The 19,350-nt window shown below is 51.3% G+C and overlaps 1 protein-coding gene across 1 annotated transcript in view; it reads left to right on the top strand.

Moving 5' to 3' along the window:
- The window catches only part of ABLIM3 (actin binding LIM protein family member 3), a gene marked incomplete at its 5' end in the record, with an annotated part of 108,668 nt that overhangs the window by 50,691 nt on the left and 38,627 nt on the right, over positions 1-19,350 (top strand). Inside the window, 3 exon segments of the mRNA XM_080804715.1 lie at positions 6,585-6,711; positions 10,275-10,368; positions 17,982-18,069. Of these exon segments, the coding sequence (XP_080660841.1) occupies positions 6,585-6,711; positions 10,275-10,368; positions 17,982-18,069 (309 nt within the window).

The following is a 19,350-nucleotide window of genomic DNA, read 5'->3' as shown; positions in this document are numbered from 1 at the left end:
AATCACTGGTCCCAGATGCCCTCGTTGGGCTGCTGACAGCAGGTGCCCACCCATACAAGGCCCTGGCCCCGGGGCTTACCTCAAGTCGTGCTAGGCTCCGGAGTTTTTTCCCATTACATGACACCCCCACCGGCCCCACAGCAGAATCAATGAAAATCCATTAGTGGCCTGTGTGCGGGCGCAGGCACCGAGAGAGTCAGCAGGCCGGGACTGCATCCTGCCGAGGGGCTGAGACAGAACACCCCAAGTCAGCAGGGCTGGGCCCCAAGGGGCTCCATCAGAGCCTGCCGTGGGGAGCTGGGGAGAAAGACGATGGGAAGGCTTCCTCCCTCACCCTTCCTTCCTCCCAATCTAATCAGATCTGCTCGCAGAATGCGCAGAACACTTCCTTCAGCATCCTTGGTGACATTCAAGAAGACTTTGCTGGTCTGAGCAGGTTCCCATCTCAAGGTGCCTGAGCATTCACACTGTTCTCTTTCGTGATTCCTTGAAAGCCTCATGCAGGATAACAGCAGGGCTGGAGGGCTGGGATGCGGGGCCACGGCCCTGTGACTGATGCTGCGAAGGCGCTCAGAGACCAGCAGGACGGCGTGTGAGGCAGTAGAGAGAGGCAGGCTGGGGCCGGGAGCGTGAGCCTTGCTGGGGCTCCATTTACCCAGCTCTGTGGAAAGCAAATGTGTTAGTATCCAGGAGCCAGACTAGCATACGCCATGGTGTGTAATGTGTTCTCTGAATATAAAGTGAGGATGCTGCGGACTTGGAGATTTAATCTGGAAAGCACACCAAAGAGGGAGTATGATTCCTGAATCTGTTACTTCTCTTGGCTCGTGCTGCATTACTACACACATCAGGGACCTCAGAGAGGTGGGACGGTTCCTTGGCTGAGTGTGGGAATCCTGTATGCGAGCGTGTCCTTGAGGAAAGGTGCTAAATGTCGCCACCATAATTCTGCAAGTCCAAAGGCAGAGGAAGGTGAAGAAGAGTGAATAATGAGAAGCACATGAGCATATAAGCTCTCTCCAGGAGGAGGACCCAGGATCGTGGCTCATCTTGTTACTCACAAAGCAAAGACTGCAAGCTGTGGATCTACAGGGAATATGTTTCATGGAAGTGTTTTCTCCCTAAAGGTGGTCACTGTCCATGCTAAAAGATAACTAGAGGGGTTGCTGGGAGGTCTGCTGAGTTCCCAAAGGAGAGACGGAACCAAAACCAGATCCAAAAGAGGACTGAGATGAAGAATGTATCATGGAAAAAGAAAAAGGAGGAGGAAAAACCTGATGTATTTTTATCTATAGGGGTGTGACCTTTCATCCCTGGAGGGTGAATAAAGACGTTCTGGAACAGCAGGAGCAGTTATCTACTCAAAATAGATCAAGAAGAAGACTCGGGAACTATCAAGAGAAAAAATAACTTTTTATAAAAATAAGAAGTGTTTCCTCACCATCCTCACTGAGAGGAATCAGCAGTGGGAGCAACATCAGCTTCACTGTCACAACTGGCACCACCATCACCATCAGCACTGTCACCATCACAACTGTCACCACCATCACTACCAACACGAACATTACCATCACAGTTGTCACCACCACCACCATCACCATCACAACTGTCACCACCATCACCACTGTCACCATCACCACCACCATCACCATCACAACTGTCACCAACTCACTACCAACACCAACACCAACATCAACATCACAACTGTCACCACCACTACCACCATCACTACCAACACCAAAACCACCATCATAATTGTCACCATCACCACCACCATTACCATCACAGCTGTCACCATCATCACCACCACCCCCATCACCACTGTCACCATCACCACCATCACCATCACAACTGTGACCACCATCACTACGAACCATCACCACTGTCACCATCACCACCACCATCACCATCACAACTGTCATCACCATCACCACCACCACCAATACCAGCATCACCATCAGCACCACTGCTAACACTGATTGACTGTTACTATTGTCAGGCAATGCACTAAGTTTTCTGTACATAATGTCTATACATAATATCTCATTATAGTTCTATGAGGGAGAGAAAAGTAATTCTTTTATAGATGAGAAAACTGAGACCCAAAGAGTGTAAATGACTTGCCCAGAGTCACACAAATAGTAAGTAATGAAACTGGAATGTGGGACCAGGCAGTCTGACCTGGGGGCCTCTTCCCTTCACACCCTATACCAGAGATATGACTGGCTAACAGGGAAGGGTCATGTCTTCCTGGACTCGTTATCTAAAGCAAGGAATGCTTTGACTTGCTATGACTCACAAAACCCACTCATTTTCGTTGATCTAGATGGAATGTACGACACAGTGAAGAAAAGCTAAAAATGGCTGCCTGCAGTCTCTAGAGACCTCAGGAAACTGAGGGACTTGGGGGAACAGGTGGTGGCCTCATACTTTCTGCCAGCCGAAGGTTGTAATCTTGGAAGAGAGAGGAGCATGCGAGGAGCAGACAGCTGGCTGCACAGCAACCACCGCGGGGCAGGGGGTCGCTCTCCTGACTGCGCCTGTTTGTTGTACCAGATTCACGGGCTCCTGGCTGGCGCCTGAAGCTCCACCGGGGGTCAAGGCAGAGAGGAGGAGGGAGAAGAAGGAGAAAAGGGTCTTGTTCCATCTGAGGACCTGCGGTATAACATGAAAAGGAAAACCACCTAGAGGGGGCATCCCAGAATCCTCGGGGAAGCCGCAGGCCTTCCCGGCAACAGGAAAATTCTCCTGGCCTCAGACCAGAGACAGGACCGAGCACAGAATATGGGTCAGAAACACAAGAACATGAAGTAAGAATGACAGCGACCATTCATTGAGCTTGCGTGTTGAGTCCTTACAGGCCTGAAAGTAGCGCATCTTCACACCAATGCGGTAAGGGAGATGGTCAGATGAGGAAGCAGGGGCTTCGCGGTCACACAACCAGTCCGTGAGGGGGCTGGGCTTGTGCCCTCAGCCGCCTCTCACCATTCACTCTGTCCTGCCGGCCCAGCCTCTAACCACGCCCCTGCACAGCCTCCTGAATTTTGACTCACATACCACGTCCATCGCAGACGCATCACGGCAACTTGAGGAGATGGGACTTGGGACTAGAATGTGGCCGCATAGGATGCAGATATTCAAATGAGATGTACTAGAGAGGTGGGGCTTTGTGTTGTTGGCTCTAATGCACCAAGTCCACAGAGTCAACTGTGAAGCTGGTGGGAGGATGACCCCATCAAGCAAGGAGAAGTGAGGTGTAAGGAAGGAGGGAGAAGAGAGAAACCTCAGTTGTCTCTAAATATTTGAAGGTGATGTCAGGAGGCAAAGGAGGTAGTTCTTATTGCATAAAATAAGGCACATCACAAGGAGTCAGGTCTCAGCTCCATATAAAGAAGGCAGTCATGGGGCACCTGGGTGGCTCTGTCAGTTAAGGTCTGGCTCTTCATTTCAGCTCAAGCCATGATATCAGGGCTGTGAGATCAAATCCCACACCCAGCATGGAGCTTGCTTGGGATTCTCTCTCCCTTTCTCTCTCCCCCTCTCCCCCACTCACACATGCTCTCTCACTCTCTCTCAAAAAAAAAAAAAAAAGGCAGTCAAGACAAGAAATGACAAGTGTTGGTGAGGATGTGGATTGGTGCAGCCTGTGTGGGAAACAGTATGAAGTTTTCTCAAAAAAAAGAAAAAACTAAAAATAGAAATGTCATATAATCCAGTAATCCCACTGTTGGGCATTTTCTCAAAGAAAACAAAAATACTAATTTAAAAACACATAGGCACCCCTATGTTTATTGCAGTATTGTTTACAATAGCCAAGATATGGAAATGACCCAAATACCTATCAACTGATGAATGGATAAAGATGTGGCAGATATATACCCTGGAATATTACTCAGTCACAAAAAAGAATGAAGTCTTGCCATTTGCAACAACGTGGATGGACCTAGAGGTCCATTTACTCTAAGTGAAAGAAGTCAGACAGAGAAAGAAAATACTATATGATTTCACATACATGTAGAATCTCAAAAACAAAACAAATGAACAAACAAACCAAAAAAGCAGAAACAGACCCATAAATACAGAGAACAGACTGATGGTTGCCAGAGGTAAAGGGGAAGAGGGATGGGCAAAATTGGGTGAAGGGGAGTGGGAGGCGCAGGCTTCCAGTTATGCGATGGGTAGATGACGAGGATGAAAGCCGCAGCATGGGGAACATGGCCAGTGACACGGTAACAGCGGTATGTGGGGACAGATGGGAGCTACCCTTGTGCTGAGTACAGTGTAAGGCGTAGAGTTATTAAGTCGCTATCGTACGCCTGAGACTGATGTAATAGTGTGTGTCAGTGACACTTCAGTTAAAAAAAAAAATCAGCTAGGAAATTAAAAATGGAGTTATAAAACAAAACAAAAAAGAATAAACCTTTATAGGATACATATTTTTAAAAATGAAAATGAAAAAAAAATAAAGAAGGCACTTGTGACTATTTTGTCTGTCCAAAGGCAAAGGGGGCTTCCTCCATAGGGGGTGAGCTTCCTACCCCTGGAGGCAGTTAAGCAGAGGACGGTGCCTGCCTGTCAAGAATGCTGTAGGTTTCTGCATTAGGTGGGACTGTGACTAAGGGTTCTGTGATCCCTGCGCCCCTGTGGAATTATCTAAGTCTATCAAGGAGGCCCCGGACACAGGTTCAGTATGCGGGCTTCAGTCCTTGACCCCTGAGCCCTCAAGTTCTTCTGTGCTGAGCATGCGCAAGTCATGTCTATAAAAGGAAAGGGAGTGCCTGATAATCTCTAAACGATTACATTCTAAAGCCTGCGATTATTGGGATGCAGGTGGGTAGATTTTTTCCGGAGGAGTGAGGAAGGAAAAGAAATCCCAAAGCTGTTCTCCCAGCCCCCATCTGTAGGCCTGAGGCTCGAAGCATTTTGCAATGCGAGCCCCTCCTGCCCCAGCCTGTGCTAAGGGATGTTCGAAAGGTGCTAGGGAGGGGCGCCTGGGTGGTTCAGTGGTTAAACCACTACCTTTAGCCTGGATCATGATCCCAGGGTCTTAGGATCGAACCCTGCATGGGAGAGCCTGCTTCTCCTTCTCCCTCTGCCTACGTGTGCTCTTTCTCTGTCTGTCAAATAAATAAAATTTTTTTTAATTTTTTATTTATTTTCAGCGTAACAGTATTCATTGTTTTTTTACCACACCCAGTGCTCCATAAAATGTTTTTTTTTTTTTTTAAAGATTTTATTTATTTGTTTGACACAGAGAGAGAGAGAGATCACAAGTAGGCAGAGTAGAAGGCAGAGAGAGAGGGGGAAGCAGGCTCCCTGCTGAGCAGAGAGCCCGATGTGGGGCCTGATCCCAGGACCCTGAGACCATGACCTGAGCCGAGGGCAGCGACTAAACCCACTGAGCCACCCAGGTGCCCCTCCATAAAATGTTTTTTAAGAAAAGAAAGAAAGTCTAGGGAGCCAAGAGGCGGGAACCGTGGGAGCTGCCTCCTCCAAGCACTTCAGTGGGGCTCAGACCCTCCCCGCAGTCAGCTGGGCACACCCCCTTCCTCGACAGGCCGCTTCATCTTCTCTCCCAGGCCTGGCTCCCAGCTGGACACAAGGGCTTCCAGCCAGCCTCTCCCAACTTGATCTGCAGTTTCTCTTCCCCCCACTGATCCGAAGTATGCATCTGTCTGGTGGTGCCAATAGAGAGGCTCGTCCTCTAGTAAACTTTGTCTCATGACCCTTTCCCCCTCCAGAGTGGGCCTACATTCCCAGCATCTCCCAAGTACCTTGGATGCTGGCTCCCTTTCCTGCCCCCCCAGACAGGCCTTGAGCAACAGGCAGAGGGCTGGCCCCCACGTTCTGGGGCCCTGGTGCGCGTTCCAGGGTGATGAGGATGGGGAGTGAGAACACCCCCTGGTTGGGGTCGGTCTTACTAGACTTTAACCCTTGGCGAGGGGAATGTCCTGCATACTATAAGCATGTTGGGGCGGGGGCAGGTACGGGAAACTCTGTCCTCCTGGGTGCTACAAGGTCCTCTCCTCATGCTCATCCAGTTCCTACTATGTGTTGAGCACAGAATGCATTTACGCACAAAACACAGACAGGGTCCTTGTCATGGAGCATACGGCCCAAGAGCAGGAAAAAATTAGATACTGAGCTTATCCCCTGCAGCTGTGCTGCTCGACTTGACTCTGCTTGAAGACCTTCAGTAGGTCTGCAGGCTCCCAGGTGCTGCTGATGTGACCGGTGCCCAGGCCACGAACGGTAGTGCGCTTAGTTAGCTGTTTGAGGGCAGGCCAGATGCGGAACAGAGTCCGTCTGTGAGGGATGAAGAGCGGTCAGGATGACAAGAGAGCTTTCTGGAGGAATCCTAGCATGTCTTTCTTTCTCCCTCACATCCAGTCCTCCTGTCTAGCAGCCCGGGCTCCGGGGCCCTTGCTTCCACCTGGTAGAGCTCGGGCAGGTGCCCGGGCCAAGCTGGGAGCTGCTATGGGAAGGCGCTTTTCAGGGAGGGGTTTCCATCCCTGGGACTGAGAGGACAGCAGAGGTCAGGGGCCCTGGGGTGTTCTGCTCAGTGGCGTCTCCTTGTCTTGCAGACTGCGCTGGCTGCAAAGAGGAGATCAAGCATGGCCAGTCACTTCTGGCGCTGGACAAGCAATGGCATGTCAGCTGCTTCAAGTGCCAGACCTGCAGCGTGATCCTCACCGGGGAGTACATCAGCAAGTGGGTGTCTCCCCTCCCCCATCCCTGCCCGGCTTCCAGGACCCCTGCATTCCTCCGGCCTGCCCCAGGGGACCCTCGCCTGGATCTCCCGAGCCACCTCCTTCCACTTGGCCTCCAGCCACCGCACTCCCACAACCACAAAGAACGGCTCCCCAACCCCCGGACCCTTCCATGCTGCTTCCTCTCCCTGAGATGCTCTTCTGGCCATTGCCGCCTTCGCTCCTCCCCTCCCTCTGGTCTCAGTCCGAAGCCCGCCGCTCTCCGAAGGTCTCCTACTGTCCCTGCCGCCTCCGCTCTCCCAACCCCAGCCCTCCCGGGGTCTGTTCCCTTCACGCAGGCTCACACCGTTTGCAATCATACTCTCATCCATGTTAACTTCTGATAATGACGATAACCCTAGCTACCTTTCACCAAGGTTTTATGACGTACAAAGGATATGCTAATGGCCGTGGATGGGTTATCGCATTAAACCCCACAACTCCCCCCACCCCCCCCATGAGGCGTCCGTCCCCATTTTAAAAGCTGTAAAAGCTGAGGCTTGTGGAAATAAGTAACTTGCTCTGTGGTGATATTTAATGTCATCCTCACCTAGGCAGGGCGTCTGTTTTACCGGCTGTTGCTGTTAGCGTGATGCCCATCCCCTGGCCAACAATACAGTTGTTGAATGAATTGAATTGAGATGAGATACAAGGGACACGGGAAGCTATCAGCAGAGAGGACACCATCCCCAGGGGCCGCACTGGGTCCCACAGGATGAGCCCCGCCCCGCCTTACCTCCAGACTCTAATGACCACATTCCCAAAATCAGGCACCGAAAAAAAGTGACGGTCACAGCCCCTCACAGCGCTGTTGCTGTCTGAGCCAGACACTGCTGGGGCGCGGGCTGACCCACTGCCAGGATGGGGCAAGCACATAAAGCCGTAGCGTGTCTGGGTTTCGCCATCAGGAGAGCTATAGGCTAACAAGGGAGATAAACTAGATACATAAAAAATTATGGCACCAGGATTTAGGTGATGGAGAGATCAGGAGTTTTGTTCTTTCAGACCCTTTGGATTATAAGCAACAGAAAACCCAGTTCAAACCCACTTAAGCAAAAATGAGTTTATTGGCTCGGAAATGGAAAGGCCAGAGGCCTGCTGACTTCCGGCACGGCTGGATCCAGGACCTTAAAGATGTTACTGGCACTGCGGAGGTCTCTCTCTCTCTCTCTCCCCTCCTATCTGCCCCTCAGCTCTCCCTTCCTCTGTGTTGGATTTATTCTCAAATAACCCCTCCCCCAAGGGTATTAAAGATGATCACCAACATCTCAGGGTTTCATTCTACCAGCGTAGCAAGCCCAGCAGAGAGACAGAGGCCCCTTTCCCAAGGACCCCAGCAAGAGTCCCACGGTTGTCTCTGATGTGGCCACCCTTGGGTCACACTCCCATTCCTGACCAATCACTGCCAAGAGGACGTGACTCCTAGAGCCAGAGAGCAGCCCTCTGTGACCCACAGTAACTGTGAGTGGGAAGGAAAACCAGGCGAGGCTATGGGCAGAAAGGGGACACGGATGCCGCCAGACAGCACTGTCTGGGTCAGAGGTCCAAGTGACAGTCTCGGATTATTCTGAGAAAGAAAGGAGCACTTCTAACTAGCAGGGAGTGAAATCTGGAATCTGGGAGAGCTTCAGGGAAGACAGCACTCTTTGAGCCAGACCTTGAAAACGAGGGTAAGATTTGAAAACACACAGAAGGAAAGCTTGTAGGAGGAATGCCCAGCCTGCGCAAGGGCGGGCTGGTGCCTGACACACCCATCGTGTCTGCCCGGAGCTCCGACGTGTGCGCAGGTGCACCACGGTCCCAGGCTGCAGAGGGGAGCTGAGGTCACGGCACCGAGAGCTTTGAAGGCCATGCTGGGAGGAGGTTGGCATCTCGCTCCGTGCCTGCCAAGTAAGAAGTGCCCTTACTGAGTCTCCAGCCTGGAGTCCTTGAGTCTATGAGCCTCAGCCAGGGGTGTCGGGTTCATGCAGAGCTCCTCTCAAGAAGGCCCAGCCCTCCTAAGCTCTCTGCAGCCTGGCTCTGGGCTCCTCATCTGGCTGCTGGCACAGTGGCAGGCGTGGAGAGACACCGCCTCCAGGATGGACGCCTGGGTTAACAGCCCTTCGGAGTCTGTTTCCTCGTTTATAAAAACAGGGATAGGAAGACCGACCTCACAGGGTGGTACCAAGGCTAAAACAGCACCCTTATAAGTGTCTAGGGGGCCTTTAAACAACAGTCTGACCACTGGCCTTTGCTGGGTCCTCTTCTTCAGGAGAACACACGCTCCCTGCCCCACAGGGTGGGCTCCAGCAATCCCAGCATGGCAACAACTTAGAGATGAAACAAGGACATGACTGTCCTTCGGGCCTCTCTGCGTCAGCCAGTTCCGTTACACCCAAAAGTGGGGGAGGCGTCCCTCTCTCCTCAGGGACGCGTTAGCACCACAGAACCATGTCGTCAGATCCAGTCCTTAGAGCCAGGCAGGGCCCAGAGCTGGGGTGAGCTATCTGATGCCCCCAGCTACCTCCATGTCCACCTTGGACGCCCCTCTCCGCCATCACGGGGGTTCTTCTGGCAGCCATTTGCTGTGTGCTCATGACAGGCCGGGCCCTGCGCCGGAGCGCCGGCGCGTATGGCGGCCATGTCCTTCAGGCCCCATGACCACCTGGGGGGGCACCAGAGCGCCTGGGTTTGAATCCAGCTCTAGATCCTCCTAGTTGAGTTTTCTCATCGACACGATAGAAGGAGAGGGATAGTTCTGACCTCCCAGGGCTGCCGTGAGAATTCAGTGAAATAATCTATGTAAAACCCCATTGGAGGGCGCGCATACACCAGGCCATCCATATCAGTAGCTATTAGTAGCAGGGGCACAGTGTAAGAATGACTCACAATAATCTTATTACTGCCTGATACGTTAGAAGCTCTGGGCGAAAATGAAGCACATGGGAAGGGGTTAGGGTGGGTTCCTCTTATCTCCTGACCCAGAGCAGTCAGATGATTCTCTCACTACAGGTAAAATTTTTTTTATCAGGTGAGGAGCCCTGAAGGCTATACCCAAAGCTTGACCCCATCGATGACCTCCTGGAAGGGGCTGGGAAGAGGGGGAAGAAGCCTCCTCCCTTTATGCCTTTGTAAGGTGCCAAATGCAAAGACTACCGATTCTAAACAAAATAAAACTTTATACATTTTTACAATGCATTTTAAAAAGAGTCCTTGGAGATAAAGAGAAGAAAGCGGCTCTGGAGAACTTGTGGGAGAGAAATGGAAGGGGACTAGAAGAGGGATCTCCATGGCCAGCAGCCCAGACCAGTGGTTCCCAGGTTCACCTGGGAAGTTTGTCAAGAGGCAGATTCCTGGGCCCCCCTCCCAAGGGTTCTGATTCCATAGATCTGAGGGGTGTCTGGAGAGTTTGCATTTTTAACAAACTCCTCCAGTGTTTCTAATCTCGGTCCAGTCACCACGGGCTGCAGGTCCAGGAACTTGCCTGTGACACCCCCCGTGGACCACCCCCCAGCCTCCTCTCCCTGTGTGCATTTCCTCTCACAGGGATGGCGTTCCATACTGTGAGTCCGACTACCACTCCCAGTTCGGCATCAAATGCGAGACTTGTGACCGGTACATCAGCGGCAGGGTCTTGGAGGTAAGTGGGTTCAAATAACTGGGAAGGTGTTTATGCGGGATGGCCTATGACTCCAAAAGGTCATCACTGAGGACCCCTCCTTCCGTAGCCTATCCCACCCCCACTGCCATGACCTCAGCAGAGTTTACTCCCTGACTTGAGTAGATAACTTTGCCTCTCTGGGCACCCCAAAAATGAGAAGCTGGACGAAATTGTTCCTGGTTCCAAAAATGCTGTGCTGGGACTATCAGTGTCTTCTCTGGACTCAGACCCAGATAGATTACCGGGGAGGGACAATTATGGTTTTCTTCCCAGCTCTGCTAAAGGGTGGAAGCCATTTTTAAGTTTTAAGCATTTGGTAAGGTGCTGATCTAAGAACCAGCCTGTCTAGCGGTTGGCTCCCTGGCTGGTCCATCACCATGACAACAGCTGTCCCCTGCCTCTGATGACCAGCTCGCTCTGCCTTTAACAGGTGACCCGCAGCTGAGCCCCTGCCCTGGCCCCCTGTCTGCTGCCCTTCCAGGCCTTCCTTCCACACCCTGTGGGCCCAGAAAGCTTCCTATGCTTTGGGACCACCCACCTTGAGGAATTAAAAACAGGAAAGAGTTTGGTACAACAGACGAACAATAGCCTAAGAGCAGGAACAATTGGTTTCGGATATTGACTCAAGGGCTAACTCGTGCTCAGGTTCACCGTGAGTGTCTTTGCCTCTCTAGGCCTCAGTGTTCCCTTCTGGCGGTGGCTGGGGGACGGCAGACTGGGGCACGGCAGACTGGGGCAGCTCTCACGGGCAGGCTCATCAATCGTGTTACTGTTGGCCGGTCGGTGGCGGTCACCTGCAGTCAGCACTGTGTTGAAAAGGATTCTGCAGCCACCTCTGGGCCCAGCAGGAGAGAGTGTCGCTAGCAGGGAAGGAGGAGCCCAGGAGACGCACTGAAGCTGGGCCCCAAGGACGAGAAGGAGACTGTCTGGTGACGCGCTAGGGAAAGAATAGAACTTGACCCCTTCAGGGAACAGAGAAAAAAGCCAGTGTGGCTGAATTATGTAAACTGAGGCTAGGGGAGGATGGTCTAGCACACGGGGCTTACCCCATGGGGCTTTGTAGCCGTTTAGGAGTTGAATTTTGTAGTAAGTGCAGTGAAAAGGTATTGGAGAGTTTTAAACCGAGGAGCAACGTGGTAAGATTGTAGGGATTCAGGATAAGATAAAGGCACAGAGCTGATAAACCATGAAAGCTTCCCAGGGAGCAGTAGGAGTGCGGTGTGGAGGAGAAAGCAAGCTACCGGAGCACAGCTAAGGTGTTGGCCCCGGTTTCCCAGGGCCCCATTCCAGGATGAGGAGTTTGTATGGATTCATTGGGCAACAGAGTTTGTGGAAAGACTGAGCATGAGTGACCCACTCAGAGTTGCTCCTCAGAGGGGGATGGTGTGATAGACACAGGTTACCTTCAGAGGAAAGAACCTGGAAGTGGGAGACCGGCGAGGAGGCCATGACACCGCGGGTAGGACTGGAGACCTGTAGTGGCAGCAGACAGAGAACCCACCTACCTCCCGCGTGACGGCAGTGGGATTCCCACAGCTTTGCTCCGGGGCCACCAGGTAGACGTGGGGATTGAAGGAAAAGAAGTCAAAAGTTGTACCAGAGCATCAAGCCTGGGTGGGAGGAGTCTGGTGCTGCCCCCTGGGGAACTGGGGGAGGCAGGGGAAGGAGCTGATCTGGGCAGAAACAGCGAGTTCCCTCAGAGACAGGTTGTGATTGAAATTCCGGGAAGGCTTCGGGAAGGTGGTCAGAAATGTGGAGCAGAGCTCAGGAACACAGCTTGGGCGTGGACGGAATAATCTCAGAGAGGCTGGGATTTGAGGAAGAGGCAGCACCAGGGGAGTCACCGGGGATTGAGAGAGGGGAAGAGAGAGAGAGAGAGAGGAAGAGAGGGAGGGAGACGGAGGGAGGAGTGAGCTGAAGGCACCCTGGGGAATGGGTGGCACAAGGAGACTGAGGGGTTGTCAGAGAAAGAGGAAGAGCAGTCAGGCCTGTGGGGCGAGAGTGGGGGCCAGGCCACAAGACGACAGCGCTTCAGAAAGGAGGGCGAGGTCCACCAGCTTTGGTCAGATTCTGTGGAACAGGTGAGGTCAGTGTGGGCTGGGGAAAAGCCAGGGAGGGGGGAGACCTTCCAGAAAGTTTCAAGTCTGCAAGATTAGAGGCATCTACACCGTAGTGGGGGTAAAGGGTCTATGGCATGAGAGGTCATAAAAGAAGACTTTTTTTTAAGATTTTATTTATTTGAGAGAGAGAGAGAGAGAGAGAGAATGAGCAGAGGGGATGGGCTGAAGGAAAAGCAGACTCCCTGCTGAGCAGGGAGCCCCAGGCAGGACTTGGTGGAACTTGATCCTGGGACTCTGGGATCATGACCTGAGCCCAAGGCAGACACCCAACAGACTGAGCCACCCAGGCGCCCCAAAGCAGACTTTTCTTTGGGAAAGGAGGAAATCTGGATCACATGCAGGGCTGCAGACGAGAATTCATCCCAGCATTTCCAGGAGGCTTTGAAACTCTGTCTGCGGTGGCTGTCCTCTCCCTCATGTTATTGGGTTTAGCATCATGGGAGCCTCTTCTCGGGCTGCTGTTGTAACCAGCTTTCGATTGATTCCGTTTGTACGAGGCTCCATTAGCATCGTGGACTTATTGATTTTTTTTTTCCCTTAGTGCTGGAAGAGACTTTTAGCTATCAGCTAGTTAACCCTCCTCGTTTTACAGATGAGAAAAGTGAGCCCTAAGACCTGTGATGTTATTTCAAGGTCAAACACAGCATTTCTGGTAAAGCAAGAGCTAAAAATCTAGAACTTGAGATTCCTATATCCCATAACACATGCCCACAGCTCTCAGCCACTCAGGGGTTGGTCTTTGAGGTTCCATGATGTCATGAGATACATGGTTGGAATGAAACAGATTTGGATTCCAATTTTACCACTTCTAGCCATGAAACCAGAAGCAAGTCACTTTCTTTGAGACTTAGAGTCTTTCTCTATCATGTCGAATTCTACTATCATTCAACTTCTCATGGATATGTTAGTGTGAAATAATGGAAAGTAAAACTATTGGTCTCTGTCCCCAGTTCCTGGCACAGGGCTCCTAAAATCTCTGCAATTTCCTAAGTGTTAAGAGCACTAGGAGCATCTGTTGTTCTAATATTAGTCTTTGACCCTGGTTCCTGACGCAGAGTTCCTAAATCTCCTGGAATTTCCTGAGTGGGTGGTCTTTTGTGAATGAGGTGGCTGGATGGGGTCCTGGAGAGATTCGGGATGGGAGCTGATCACCAGGAAGACCAAGCCATGATTGGAAGCTTGGAACTTCCAGCCCCATCTCCCATCTTCCAGGAGGGGGAGGGGGAGGGGCTGGAGCCTGAGGTAATGGGGGATCATGCCTATGTGATGAAGCCTCCATAGCAGTCCCCAAAGGATGGGGTCTGGAGAGCTTCCGGGTGGCCGAACCCGTGGAGGTTCTGGGGGAGTGGTGTGTCAGGAGGGGGCATGGAAGCTCCGAGCCTCTTCCCACACACCTTGTCCTACGAATCTCCTCCAGCTGGATGCTCATCTCTAACCTTTATTGTAGGTAAATGTGTTTCCCTGAGTTCCAGGAACTATTCTAGCGAATTATCAAACCCAGCTTGGGGGGTATGGGGGCCCCAATTTATAGCCAGTTGGTCAGAAGCAACCTGGGTCTGACAACCTGGGACTTGGGTTGGCATCTGAAGAGGCAGCCTTGTGAGACTGAGCGCTTAACCTGTGGGGTCTGATGCTCTTTCCGTGTAAATAGTTTCAGAACTGAAGTAAGCTGTAGGACACCCAGCTGGTATCTCAGAGAATTGCTTGGTGTGGAAATCCAGCCCCCAACACACATTTAGTGTCAGACATCTTGTGACTAGGGTAGTCACGTGAGAGTAAAGGACACATACAGGAGTATCTTTATAGGTAGTCAGGACCTTTTTGGTTGCAAGTGCAGAAATTATACTGAAATGGCTCAGGCCAAAACGGAAATTTATCAGCTCCCATAATAAAACACCCAGGCGGAGGGCTTGCTTCAGGCACAGCTGGATCCAGGACTCAGATGAATGCATTTGGAGTATCCTGCCATCCTGGCTCCACTTCGTCCTGTGTTGGTTTTATTCTCAGGAAGGCTGTCCTTCATGATGGGAGAGTTGGACACCAGCCGCTTTAGGATATAAGCCTATTAGACAGCATCACCAGGGGAAGGAGAGCTTCTCTTTTCTCATAGCTCAGCTTGGGACTGGTTCTCACTGGACAATCTCAGAGCCATCTCCAAACCAATAGCTGTGACCATAGAATTGGAATACACTTATTGGTGGGGTCAGCCCTGCTTAACCACATGGACTGATGCGGGGAATATGTAGGACCACCTGGGTAAACCCTGGTGCTGTTTCTGGAAGAAGAGGGAAGGATATTGGCCAAGCAAAAAACACTTGCCCACTACAGGGCCCAGGGCATTTGTAGGGACACAACAGTACGTAATGAAATTCCATTTCCCCTTTCCCATTCCCTCCCTAGGCCACCCCACCAGCCCTTCCTCAGTGACAGAGCTCAACACGCTGAATGACAGTCACACTCCTTCCTTCCTTGTCTGTGTCCTCTCCAAGGAGAGCCAGACTGCCCAGTACCGCCTCTCCTGACGTTGCTCTGATTCTCAGCCTCTCCGATATGCCCCGTGTTTCTACACTATTTTCTTGATTTCTGTTTCTTAACAGATTGTCCCATCTTAACCTCACTGACTTGGTTTCCCTTAATCTGGTGCCAGCTGGTCTGGCAGCCTCCCTCCCAACTTGCTTCCAAGTTGTCACTGTGATGGTGCACAGCATCTCTCGGCCCGGGTGGGGTGATGGGGCGCGACATTGAGGAAGATGCCAAGCTCGGTTTTGCCAAGGCGCTGTTGCCTCCCTGGAAAACAGGTCTATAATTGAAATGAAAAAGAGACACAAAGTAGGAAGAGGCTACTAATTAAACCAATTGTCCTTGTCATGGTAGGAGAGGTTCAGTCCCATGACATACCAGCTTGGGAAAATAGCGGGCTCCTCCCAAAGTTTGAACACAGTTTGCTTTGGTGATGATAAGGGCATTTCATCGTTGCTGGGAGCCACACAAACCAGACACAAATAAGGAACACTGGAGATTTGTTTTTCCTTTTTGAAAAATCTGCCCTTTCTTCATTCTTGCTAAGTTTTTAGAATAAATCAAGTGTCTCCAGAATAGAGAAGCCCATGCCTACCCATCCACCACTCCCCCAAAAAATATTCAGAAATAAGCTTTCGGCATTATTCAATTATAATTTCTGAACTGGAAAAGGAACCCATTAGCATCCCACCAGCCTGGGAAGGGGCCTATAACAATTTTTCAATATCCATTAATTTCCTGCAGGCATATCCCCCCAAATTAACCTTGCCCTAACATGCAAAATATACACTTGACTCTTAAACAACACGGGGTTAGGAGCACTGACCCCACACTGTTGAAAATCCACGTATCCTTTTGACTGCCCAAAAATTTAACTACTAATAGCCTACTGTTGACTGGAAACCTCACCCATCACATGACATCAATTAACACGTATTTGTGTGAGGTATGTGTTATATACAGTATTCTTACGATAAAGTAAGCTAGGGAGAAGAAAATGCTATTAAGAAAATCATAAGGAAAAGAAAATACATTTACAATGCTGTATTTATAGAAAAATAGAGTCACCAGTAAATGGACCTACGCTGTTCAAATCCATGCTGTTCAAGGGTCAAGTGTACCTTCAAAACAAGCCCCACCTTCCCACACCATCGCTGAGCTGAGTTCCTCCATATGGAGAGTCTGGAACCACCACTGAAGGACCCCTACATACCAGATCCTCTGGGTGTGGATTGTAGTATCAGAACAGTCAGCATAGAAGTGAGTGCTACACAGGGGACCTGCTCCCCAACACCCCCACCCCCATGACCTCTCCTCCCAGGGCCAGTATTGCTACCAGTTTCCAGTGACACCTAGAGGGGCAACCTCTGAGGCTCTTTCTTCCCCCATAGAAGAATTTGTGTTGCAAGTTATTTCCATTTCTATAAAAGTAGTTGGAGGGGGCGCCTGGGTGGCTCTATGGTTTGAGCTTCTGCCTTCTGCTCAGGTCATGATCCCTGGATCCTGGGATCGAGCCCCGCATCGGGCTCTCTGCTCAGCGGGGAGCCTGCTTCCCCCTCTCTCTCTGCCTGCTGCTCTGCCTACTTGTGATCTCTCTCTCTCTGTCAAATGAATAAATAAAATTTTTTTAAAATTTTTTTTAAATAAATAAATAAAGTAGTTGGAGGAAAGGAAAGTGGGGATAGTCAAGGGGGATCACCAAAACAAGACTGGGGTGAGCTGGGGGATGGGGCAGAGACACTGGGGTGCAGCCATCACAGGCCTGGAGCCTCAGTGTCAGCAGGTCCTGCCTTTGTGGGGCCCATTATTTGTCTACTGAGCCCTAAAAGCTTGTCCTTCACGTGCCGCTCTCAGAAGTTTTGCCATGTCTATGGACCTTACCTAATACCTTCTTACCTAATACTTTCATTGGCTTTAAGTTGGCTCACTTACAAATAAAAATAAATAAATAAATAAATGAACATGTAATAGGAAAACCAAGATCGCTTCCTATATTGCCAGTAACCAAAATACATAAATATATATACATGTATATGTGTGTGTGTGTGTGTGTGTGTGTGTGTATATACACACACATACTCAGGACCCCAGGATCATGACCTGAGCCAAAGGCAGAGGCTCAACCCATATATACATACGTGTGTGTGTGTGTGTGTGTGTGTGTGTGTGTATACACACACAGAGATATATATCTCCTCTATTCTCTCTCTCTCTCTCTCTCTCTCTCACACACACACACACACACATACACACACAAAGCTCTAACTGGATTCTACTGCTTATGGAGGCTCCAAGCCTCAAACCTATTCTCATTCTGAGAAAGGTAGGTTAGTAAGTTTCAGACAGATGTTAAAGACACACAGTAGCACCAACCTGGTACTCTCGATTCGGCTGACTCGGTTAGAAAAGCATATGACTTGATCTCAGGGTTGTGAATTCAAGCCCCATGTTGGGTGTCGAGATTACCTAAATAAATTCAATTTTTTTAAAATGGAAGCATTGAAAGTGGATTGAAAAGAGGTCCTTTTCTTCATTGATCCAATGTTATTAAATCTCAGTCCCTGTACCACTCAGGGTCACTCAGGTACAGCCAGTGATAAGGGCCCCATTCTTGGGGAAGTAATGAGATGTCTCCAAGCAAGATTGTTTCCTCATCTAGAAATGAGGAGGTGGGACCAGTGGACTCCAAGGGGTCCTTCCACTGCCAAAATAGAAGTGCAGGTGTCCGGGGAAGTCCCCTGAACTACCTTCGGGGTCCCACGGCATAGAATCACCAAGCTTCCTGGGTGGGTTTTTAGATGGTTCTGGACTCCTCTGGGTAGACTCCCAACCAACCTTAGGGTCACAAAGGCATCAACAATGCTAACGTGCCTAGGAGATGTTCAAATCCGACCTGCCCTGTGGACAGCAGCCCCAGCTCTGACCTCCTCTTTCCTCTCTCCATCTCCACAGGCAGGAGGGAAGCACTACCACCCGACATGCGCCCGGTGTGTCCGCTGCCACCAGATGTTCACGGAAGGCGAGGAGATGTACCTCACAGGTAAGCGAACCAGACCTTCTGGAAGGCATTCCTGTCCACCCACGTCTGTAAAGGAGAGACCATCTCCTTCATTTCGGTGTTATCTTTGTTTTTGGCTTGTCCTCAAGACTGCAATTAATTCGCCCCACTCTGGGTGGTTTGGGAGAGTTGCCGTTGTGGCTAATGTGAAGTGACATGTAATCTGCCTTCCGTCCTTGTGCGCCTCCGCCCGCTGCTCTGGCCTGGCCTGCTTCCCGGGCCGGGCCGTGCTCTGAGCGGACTCTCCTGGCTCTGCCCAGGGGGCGGGAGCAGGAGCAGAACCAGACTGAGGGGTCAGACAACCCCACAAAGATGGCTGTGTTGTGGGACGTCTGCAGCATCACGGCTTCTCCCCCACCTCCCTCTCCCGCCCCCCCACAACTCAGAGCACCACAGCAGACTGCCTGGGGCTTCCCGCAGACTCTCGGGGTACACCAAAAGGAATGGAAAGGAACCAGCAGTCTCCAAGAAGTAGAGAGGGACTGGTCCCCCTCTGCCCCCTCCCAAGGCCTAGCCCTCTGGCCCCAGGCTTCTTGCAGGTCAGCCTGTTAGTCCCCAGGCTCTGTTTTCTCCTCCAGCCTCAGCCCAGTCCATCCTCCCAGAATCTCGTAGTGTTCTCGGCGGATCCCTGTCTTCAGGGCGCCTGGCTGCCCACCACTGTAGGAACCCTCTCGCCGAGGTCTCAGACTGCCTTTCCACTTCTAGCCCTGAATAAACCCAACATGTCAGCTGTTACAGCCTGCCTGCAAGTGCTTCTCTGTCCACTCAGCAACCATTTCCTGAGACGCTACCGTGTGCAGGCTCTGCCCCAGGGTCCCTAGCGAGTTCCAGCCCCAGCCCCTTGCGGCGGAAGGGGGCCGCAGTCAGGAATCCCACAGATAACTGGCCATCGCGATAAGATTCATGAAGGGGGGAGGTATGGGACTCTGAGAGCCCTAATGTGTGGGGTGGGCCTCGGGGAAGATGCCCTGAGGAAGGGCCAGGAGCCGGGCCCCAAAGGATGGTGGGCTAAGAATCGCCCCCTGAGGGGACAGAATCCGCCAAGCTCTGAGGCTGGTAAAGAAAGTGCAGGTGTGGGGGCCATAGCGGGGGAAGTGAGGCCCGGTGGGGGGCAGGGGCAGACAGCAAGCTCATTCCCTGCTGCATCCTCGTCCTCATTGTTGCACTTTGCTCTCCTGCCTGCTGGCTTCCTCCAGTCTCCCACGCCCTCCCCTGGAAGTCCTGCCATTCTAGGTCCAGGTGGGTCACTCCGGACTTCACGAC

Source organism: Martes martes, assembly GCF_963455335.1.
Source record: "Martes martes genome assembly, chromosome: 5".
NCBI lineage: Eukaryota > Metazoa > Chordata > Mammalia > Carnivora > Mustelidae > Martes > Martes martes.
Note: the sequence above shows the minus strand (reverse complement) of the source record. Positions and strands in the feature narration are given on the sequence as shown.